Here is a 9,460-nt window from a genome sequence, read left to right as displayed (position 1 = left end):
TGGGTCATGCCCGTCTACCCGGGTTTTGCACATAAAATGGGGCCTGAGCAGAACAAAGGGGCTCAGAACATGCCTGTGCAGCCTACAAGAGAGGCCTGGATCTCATAGAATGACTCAGCAAATCTGGGTAGAGGTTGACAGGGGGAGTTGGACTAGCAGGGCCATGTTCTAATTATTCCACTTCAGGAGAGAGTCTAAACATTTCAGCCCGATAACTGAGCCCAATCTCACTCTGCCCCAACCTACCTCACCTCAAGCTAAGGGGTCCAGGTCCAAATGACACTCATGTGTGTGTTTTGGGCTACCATAACAGGATAGATAATTTTTAAAGGATTCAAAGACATGTGGACTTTCCTAAACCCACTGGGACTAAACCCAGCAGACTGCAGGCTCCAGTCCACACCGACCTTCACAGTCATCCTAGCTCTCATGTCATTCCCAAGGGGCTTAGCTTGGACCAGAACCAGAAGTTGATGAGAACTAGCTAAGAAAGCAGATTTCTTGATGGGAAGGGGTAAAAGAACAAGAACTCTAGGCTGAAACCCCTCTTGGGTGACTGCCTCAAATTCTCAAATCTGTAATCAAGTAGACTGTATTGCTCTCAAACCAGTTGACCATGTGTGATGGATGACTGGCTGTGAGGTGGGGTCCAGGCTGTGTTCCCCTAGAACCCAGCAGGCACCACACGCCCCACATACCTGCTATGGCTGAAGCTATCCAACCACACTGAGCTCAGAGGGTGGGCTCCGGGGCAGGGCCATCCTTGCAGGCCACGCTGTGCGTGACCCAGTGACTCATCCACAGGAGATCATCAGTGAACATGAGTTAAAATAAATGTACTGACCCATCTCGGAGATGGAAAACCTTAGACAATGGGGAAGCAGACATGGTAAAAGAATGGAGGGAAGGGCACTGTCCCACCATATAACACTTCAACATAAAATCCTTCACAGGGGCACCCACATACATACTCAAACCCCAGCACCTGTACAGGCCTGGGAACTTCTGAACTTGCCCAGACATGGACTGGACTGGTGCAAAGCTCTCTGGAGGTCAAGTGTAAATATTGTCTGTGTCTTTGTGGCTTAGTATCAATGCTGCCTTGTCTCAGTCCTACTACTGCCAACTACATACATACTCAAGTTCTGCCTCATCCGTATTTCCTTGGGCTGTGAAACTCAGGCAGGAAAAGGGCCTTAGCTTTCCCTTTTGGCACAGGAAAATGAGAGCCATTGACCACTGCCCATACAAGCTGACAGGAAGCCCACCACAGCCTGTACTGGCTCTGTGACCTTCAGCAAACTCCTTACCCACTTCAGCCTCAGGTTCGTCATGTGTAAAATGGGGATGATAATTTTATCTACCTTGTAATATTGTGTGATTAAATCTGGCACAATGTATGTAACATGCTTAGCACAGGTCCTAGCATAAAGCAAATGCTCCATAAACGCTAGTTATTGTTATGTTTAGCTCTGAAAGTAGGAAAGTTTTATGGAGAAGGGAGAAGGAAAAAGAAATATCAAAGTGGAAGAGGGATCAAGGGCATCCCTCAAACTGGGCCATGAAGTCCTTCAAGTTTGGGAACGCGTCCAGGCACTTAGGCTCAAAGATATGGTTTACGTCAAGGATGTCATAAGCAAGGAAATCCGCAAAGGTGATCTGCAGAAAGCCAAGGATGGGTGGGTGAGATGCTCCATCATCTGGGAGGAATGACAACTCTGTGTCCCCTTGTCTTCCCCCTTTACCTTGTCCCCTGCAAACCACAGCCGCTTCCCCAGGAACTGCGAGAAGAGCCTCATCTTGTCAGGGATCCCCTCCAAATACTTCGGCTTCAGCTTCTCCTGCAGCAGAAAACAGCTATCACCACCCTCAGACCCCACTCCCTGGGCAGAGAAGCAGCTCCCCCACTGCTGTGATGACCCAGGTGTCCACCGGAGAGCCACCATCCTCCTTGGACTGCCCTTGGGCCAGTGCCCAGGCTTTCATTTAATCAACCAGCATTTATTAGACCCCGTCTACACATCAACTCCATCTGTCAGAGGCATGGGAAGGCCTAGAGGAAAATGACACTGACTTGAATCTGCCACTGATCTCCACCAACCCGCCTATTGGTCAGACCCAGGGGTGAGCCCCTGGCCAAGTGTGCAACTCGGACATAAAGGAACAAGAATTACGAGAGCTCGGGGAAAAGAAGTAGAAATTCTTGCTTGTGGGGTGGCACAATTACCGAAAGGACATTTGAGTAGTTTCCTGAAAGTTGAGAATTTGAGATGCTGAAAGGAGGGAGGGAGGGGAGGGCATTCCTGCAGAAACCAAGACTCTGTGGTGACCTGTGTGGCTAACAATCGGGATATATGAGAATCCTCTCAGTTATCATGGGAAAGATGCTGGGAAAACAAATTAAACACGTTCTTTCGGAACTTAATTTCGACATTGGGGAGTCTAGACTTTATCCTAAAATTGGAGAGGGTTGATTCAGAGTTTTCAGTAGATGAGATTTAGGGTTATGATGATCACTCTGGCAGCAGTATAGGGGACCCCTTGGAGAATCTGTAGCTCTAAGGAGTTCATATGGCAAACAGGAGCCCTGTAGACGGGAATGCAAGAGTCCCGACTCCCAATCCAAACCCTGCCCTGGCCCACTGGGAACTCACAAAATCAGGGTTGTAGCACAGCATGACTAAATCCCTGCGGGTGTCCATAACCTGGTTCTCCAGGATGTCCACACGAATCTTCTCTACTTCTGTCTCCCCACCTACAGCCCACACATCAGACACTCACCCTCAGCATCCCACCCCAGCCAAGCCCAGGGAATGGACGCCTGGCCTCCTGTGTCCCCGCACCTGTCCCCAGCCCCACTCACACAGGTTGTGCTTGCGGGCAATGTAGCGCAGGATGGCGTTGCTCTGGGTGATCTTGTAAGGCCCATCAATTAAGTAGGGCAGCTGCAATGGCAACCAGGCAAGTGTGGTGTACCACCAGGCTCCCCCATACCCCCATCCCCTTAGTAAGGGCAGAGCTGGGACCTGGCACACTCAGGGCCTGGCAGATAGTACCCGTAATCCCATGGTAGGCACTAAATAAATATATGTACAGCACACGCATGATCTGGAACAGGGAATACAATGGAAAGGCAGTGAAGAGAACTAGGAGTGAGAGAGGTGGAGCAGAAGGTACATGATCCTAAAACCTCCAGGCTGGGGAAAGGAGATGGAGGGAGAGACGCCTTTCACTTTCCCCCACATCCTGCACTTACATTGGGAAAGTCCAGGCCTAGCTTGAATTTCTCATTCAGCCAGTGGCTTCTGTTATAGTCAGGAGCTATGGTGGAAACAATGAAATGAAAACAAACCTCCTAGTAGTCCAACATTCCTTCCCCAGAAACCATACCAAGAGTCATTGCAAGACACCCTGAGACTGGTGGATCTGGAATCTGACAGAACCACTAAGTCTCACTCTGCCAGGAGTAAGGCTTACAAAAGGCTTAGGCAAGCCCTAAGGGGGAGCTTGATTCCAATTATTGATAAGGGGTGGGGCAGCAATTCCCTCCCAGCATCCTGAGCTTGCAGGCCAGAGCTGCACAGCCAAAGGGAACCCTGGAAGGGCAGGCCCCAGATCCAGGTGGTGGAGGCCCTGCAGAGGTGGGCAACTGGTGGCCAGGGCAAGGGCTGCTTGTTACCAATCAGCATTAGTTGGCGGAGGGGCCAACCCAAGGGTGCCATTACCGTCCCCCATTGTGTACTTCTTTTCCTCATAGTTTGAATCTGTGTATTCCAGGAGCAGGCGGATGGTATGACCTAGCTGGGAGAGAAAGTAAGGGGGAAGGATCAGAGATGGAGGGATCCTGCCTGCTTGACTTTATCTCCTCCAGGTAAGCCAGCACCACCTGCACCAGAGAGGGACAGAGGAGAAAACCCCACAGAGATCGCTCCTGATGCCTCTCACTACACCCCACTCCCACCCCATCTGGGCCAATGTACCCAGCCTGGAGGGGGCCAGGCTGCAGGATGGGGCTCAGCTCCAGCAAGCCCTAAGGAGGAATCTTCCCAGAGCTACTCAGCACTTCCTTGCCAGCTCACCCCTGTCCCACCCGAGCAGGCAGGCGGACTCCTTGCTTACCCCGCGGAGGTCCCAGCAACCCAAAATCATGGCCATGGTGCAAGTTTCCTCCTTCTCAGCCGACAGGGCTCAAGGGAGCTGAGGTGGGAAATTATCAAGGCTGTCGGGGGGCGGGGCGATCCTTGATGCTTGGCCCCTTTCCTTGTCCCGCTGCTTCGGAGCATTTCCCTACCACCACCTCCCGCCCCTGCCCCACCCAACGCCTGATTCGCAGACATCCCAGCACCCCTTCCTCCGCCCTATCCCCTCCCCCCCCGCCCCCCTCTAGCCCCGAGCTCTGGGCGCCCAGCCCAGAGGGCGGGAGGAAGTAAATTCCGTTTCTGCCATCTGCCCTGAAGATTCGGGTAGCTGAGGTTTGAAGCATAGAAGCCCAATGCGCCTGGACCCCTGGTCCCCTCAGTAGCTTCAGCTGCCTGCGTTCAAACCTTTGCTAGGTCCAGGGGGAGACCGCCGTGCCCTTGGGGAAACAAGCCAGAAACACTAGAGGAGCAACGCTTCTCGCATCCCTTTCCTCAGACCCTTGCTCAGCCTTGGCTCCTCGGTACTGAGTTCCCCAGGACCCTGGGAGGCTCAGGCTGTCTGTGTCAGGCCAAAACGTGACCGCTTACGACCAGAGAGTTTAAATCAGTACCTATACAAGGAACAAGGACTCCTGGCCCATCAGAAAAGCTCCTCGGAGTCCTGATATTACATGATGGGTTCTCCTTTTGGACAGGAGTGACCAACCTCGACAAGGGACAGAGAATAGGAAATATGGTCTCAGTGTTTTCTTTTCATGGACTCTTTAGGACCCTGCTCTTTGACAGTCCTCTGGCAGAGGATTATAAGGACCAACTGCAAATCCATTAACATTCCAGCCCAAGATGTGAACCTAAATCCAAGAATCAGACCCTGCAATAAGGCTGGGTATGCAGTGCAGCCTCAGAAACGTCCTGCCAGCCAGCTAGATGACCCTTGCATTGACCCACCCCCAGACCAGGACAGTGACATGAGAGTGGTGGTCACAGAGGGCACGTGAGCAAGGGAGGAAAGAGTGTTTCCTCAGAGGGGCCAGATGCCTGGCCTGCTGCTGAGGGAGGCCAGAGAGAGGTGAGGCCAGCGTGGAGCCAGGAGGACTGCCCACAGAACCAGTGTCACACTGACACCACAGTCCCTCATTACACAGGATGTCCAGTCCCGCGCATGGATTGTAACCCTGGCTCTGACTCCTGACTCATGGTCTTAGGTAAGACCAAGGTCCCCTGAGCCTATTTCCTCACTTGTGATTTGAGAGGCGTGCCTTAGGTGGCCTTTGAAGCCACTCTGTGACCAGTGACTCAGGGTACAATCTCCACAACAATGTTCTACCTGCCAACTTTTCTCTTTGAAGGTGGAAGAGTATTTCAGTGATAACATGAAATAATTTATCCTGTGGTTTATTTTCTTTTGTTCAAAGCATAGTATAAGATTTAATGGATGTATGAAAACAAATGCGAGGAAGTTTAAAAAAGAAAATGGTTTACAGTTAATAAAGGGCAAGGTTGGTGCACTACAGAAAAGTCAGTTTTTAAAATTTCTGCCATGAGAAGGAATGAAGTTCTAATACATAATACAGTATGGATGGACTTTGAAAACATTATAGTAAGTGAAATAAGCCAGACAAAAAAAGATAAATTTTCTATGACTCCCTTTACATGGACTATCTAGAATAGAAAAATGTATAGGGACAGAAAGTAAATTAGTGGTTACCATGGGCTAGGGGGAGGGATGAATGGGGAGTTACTGCTTAACGGGTACTGAGTTTCAGTTTGGGGTGATGAAAAAGTTTTGGAAATATTGGTGATGGGGGCACAACACTGTGTGAGAATGCCACTGGATCATGCTATTAAAAATGGTTAAAATCACAAATTTTATGGTGTGTGTATTTACCACACACACACAAAAATTGTCATATTGTTAGGATAGCAAGGTATGAGACCAATATTTCAATAAAGGTGTCAAACCATCAAGATAAAGGGTAGCATGGAGGTTGCAGTAGAAGACAGACTTTGGCTGACCCCTATTAGAAGATAGAAGTCAGATGGTCTGTGGGTCTGTGCTAAGTTGGGGAGCTCAGAGCCTGTGTCACTAGTGGCCAGCAGGGAGCAGTCCACGTTGCAGATGCTCCCCACCTGTTCAAACCATGCCAGTCTTCCCAGTTTTTGGTTTGGGTCCAGGTTCAGGAAGCAGCCTCTGGCAATAAGGTGGATTCCTGGGTAGCTTTGCCCACAGGGAGTCCACGCACCAATCCACACACATAAGTGCTCGCTCCTCTGAATAGTTGTAGCTCTCATTATACATTAAAGAGTTGGTCATTCTGAATTTTACACATCTTGGAAGGAAAAAATTACTAGATTCAACTGAGAAAATAGAAATCATAAAGGATAAAAAGCACTAAGAATAATAACATTATAAATAGGTAGAACAGATACTGTTAAATTAGCATTCATCCATTCTATCCTTTATTTGGTCAAAAAAGAATCTTTGAGATCCTGGATGCCTTAGTTATCTAGTGCTGCTATAACAGAAATACCACTAGCGGGTGGCTATAACAAACGGAAATTTATTTTCTCACAGTTTAGAAGGCTAGAAGTCCAAATTCATTGCGCTGGCTCTATGGGAAGGCTTTCTTTCTCTCTGGGCTCTGGAGGAAGGTCTTTTGTCTTTTCGTCTTCTGCTTCCTGGTTTCTTGGAGATTTCTGTGTGCTTGGTATCTATCTTACCAACTCACCTTGCTAGCTTTCCTTTAATCTCTTTTTATATCTCAAAGGAGATTGACTCAAGACACACCCTCCACTAATCCTGTCTCATTAATGTAACAAAAACAACCCACACCCAAAAGGGATTATTACAACAGGCCTAAATACCTAACTCGTTCCCCTCCAATGGATTGTAACTCAGAGACCCTATAGGTCAGAGTAGAACTGCTGCATAGTGTTTCCAAGGATGTTAATGTTTATGGAAACTGACTGCCACATCTTTCTCCCTGGAATGGCTGGTAGGTTCCAACTGACGACCATTTGGTTACAGCTGAGCGCTTTAACCACTGCACCACCAGGGCTCCCTATAGGCATAGAAGTTAGGATTTATAATACATATTTTGGGGAACACAATTCAATCCATAACACTGGGATATACTAGACATCATGAGTAAAACAATCCAAGGAGATTGGATATTTATTTTTATTTTCATAATGTAGAATAAAATTCTAACTCACAAAAAAAGACCAGACTTACTGGTCTGACAGACACTAGAGAAACCCTGAGAATATGGCCCCCGGACAACCTTTTAACTCAGTACTGAGGTCACTCCTGAGGTTCACCCTTCAGCCCAAGATTAGACAGGCCCATAAAACAAAACAAGACTAAATGGGCGCACCAGCCCAGGGGCAAGGAAGAGAAGGCAGGAGGGGACAGGAAAGCTGGTAATGGGGAATCCAAGGTCAAGAAGGGGAGAGTGTTGACATGTCATGGGGTTGGCAACCAATGTCTTAAAACAATGTGTGTACTAACTGTTAAATGAGAAACTAGTTTGTCTGTAAACCTTCATCTAAAGTACAATAAAAAAAGTACCCCCCAAATATACATATATATGTAACAGAACATTTGTCAGTTCAACATTTTTCAGGTATATAATTTAGTGATATCAAATACACTAATCATGTTGTGCAACCATCACCACAATCATTCCCAAATTTCCAGGCTATTAAAGGTTGAATAGAGGGGTAGATTTTTTTTGAAATATAGGACACTCTTTAGTGTGTTTCAACACCCAGAGGCAGTAGAGAGGGAGAGAGGTGGAATGGGAGAAAGAGGCAATGCTTGCTAGGACAAGGTCTTTGAGGACACAGGAAGATGGCCCAGAGCACGGTGGACCCTTCAGAAGGAGGAATCCAATTCTGCAGAAGGAGGAGGACTAGACAATCAGATTCTCAAACACAGGATCTACAGGGACCAAGAGGATCATGCCAATGGGTGAAATGGGTCTGTGAAAGACAACAGGGAGAGGCAGGTGTTAGGGTGATTTCCCTCTGTGGTGCAAATGGTTAAGCACTTGACTACTAGCGGAAAGGTTTGACCCACCCGGAGGCACCTGGGAAGACAGGCCTGGAGATCTGCTTCTGAAAGGCCACAGTTCAACTCTGCACACATGGGGTCACCATGAGTCGGAATTGAGTCAACTGGTAACTAACAACAGCTGAGTTTGGGAAAATGTAGGCCACATTTTCCCAAGCATAAAAAGGGGATGACTGAAAAACCAAAAACCAAATCTGTTGCTGTCGTGTAGATTACAACTCATAGCAACCCTACAGACCAGAAGTACTTAAATTATTGATTCTAAAATGCACGTTTGCATCACATTCTAACATCTCTGAAATCAGGATATGTCTTACACTTCATAGCACATTGTAGCTTAGATGGTAGATTTTTTTTTTCTTATTTGTACCATCAAATAATGGTGCATACTGCAATCAATGACATCTTAAATTTCTTAGAATAGAGTCTGTGCTTTGTTCCCCTTCTCTCTGGCCTATAGCTTTTAATTATAGTCTGTTTCTTAGAGCCGACTTACATATTCCATTTATTTTTTGTTAGTGTCCTCAGTAAAAGTTTCCTTTACCTGTTGCTCATTAAAGATACACATAGATCCAGGTGTAGTATTCAAACCATTTAACAAGAGTTAAATAGGCATGGTTGGTTGTTCAACCTTTATTTAAAACAAAAGAATACAGCCCTTGCCCCAGCTGTTGACTTAAGAGCAGTAATTCTCAAACTTATCTGCACATTAGAATCACCTGCAGAACTTTTAATAAAAATACTGATGCTGGGCTGGGCCTCGTCACAGATCAATTGGGTCCACATCCTTGAGGGTGGTGGCATCAGTATGTTTTCAAGCTCCCAGGAGATTGTAGGGGATTCTCTTGTGGGCCAGGGTGAGGAGAGCTGCATTATAGCACATGCTGCCTCCTTGATCAGACACCAGAACATCTGCACTAGAGGTTTTGTCAGTACATGTAAGTGTGAGCACCGTGCCTCCTGATTTTATCAAAGCTCAGCTGCAAGACATCATATTCCAGAAGATTACTAAGGGCTCCTCAGTCTGCCCATTTCTTTAGATCCTTTAAGTAAACGTTGGGTTAAAATAGACCTTTAGAGAGGGGAGCCTATAGGCCACAGTTTTGGGTCCTTCAAAAAACAGCTTTAACAGAATAGAGCTTTGGCATTTTAATCCCTGCCTGCATTTCTCAGAGACCCTTGGGGAAATCCCCTTTAGGACACTTGAGACCCTCTGGCATCACTTCGAAACAAGGTATCCTACTCA

General features: G+C 47.4%; 1 protein-coding gene across 4 annotated transcripts in view; it reads right to left on the bottom strand.

Moving 5' to 3' along the window:
* Positions 1 to 4,158, bottom strand: part of LOC101344502 (glutathione S-transferase Mu 1-like) — a 34,377-nt gene extending 30,219 nt beyond the window's left edge. Inside the window, exons 1-7 of one of the 4 annotated variants that reach the window (XM_012558989.1) lie at positions 4,120 to 4,158; positions 3,726 to 3,801; positions 3,257 to 3,321; positions 2,864 to 2,945; positions 2,655 to 2,755; positions 1,746 to 1,841; positions 1,547 to 1,659 (exon numbers count right to left, since the gene is read on the bottom strand). In XM_012558989.1, coding sequence (XP_012414443.1) covers positions 1,547 to 1,659; positions 1,746 to 1,841; positions 2,655 to 2,755; positions 2,864 to 2,945; positions 3,257 to 3,321; positions 3,726 to 3,801; positions 4,120 to 4,155 — 569 coding nt within the window. In that variant the 5' untranslated portion in view covers positions 4,156 to 4,158. Of the gene's footprint in view, positions 1 to 727; positions 732 to 1,546; positions 1,660 to 1,745; positions 1,842 to 2,654; positions 2,756 to 2,863; positions 2,946 to 3,256; positions 3,322 to 3,725; positions 3,802 to 4,119 lie in introns of all 4 variants that reach the window. The other 3 variants (XM_012558988.1, XM_023742176.1, XM_023742175.1) reach the window with 3 other exon arrangements.
* Positions 4,159 to 9,460: the final 5,302 nt, after the last annotated feature.

Source organism: Trichechus manatus, unplaced genomic scaffold (genome assembly GCF_000243295.1).
Source record: "Trichechus manatus latirostris isolate Lorelei unplaced genomic scaffold, TriManLat1.0 scaffold00204, whole genome shotgun sequence".
NCBI lineage: Eukaryota > Metazoa > Chordata > Mammalia > Sirenia > Trichechidae > Trichechus > Trichechus manatus.
The sequence above is the reverse complement of the archived record's forward strand: the minus strand, read 5'-3'. Positions and strand labels throughout refer to the sequence as shown.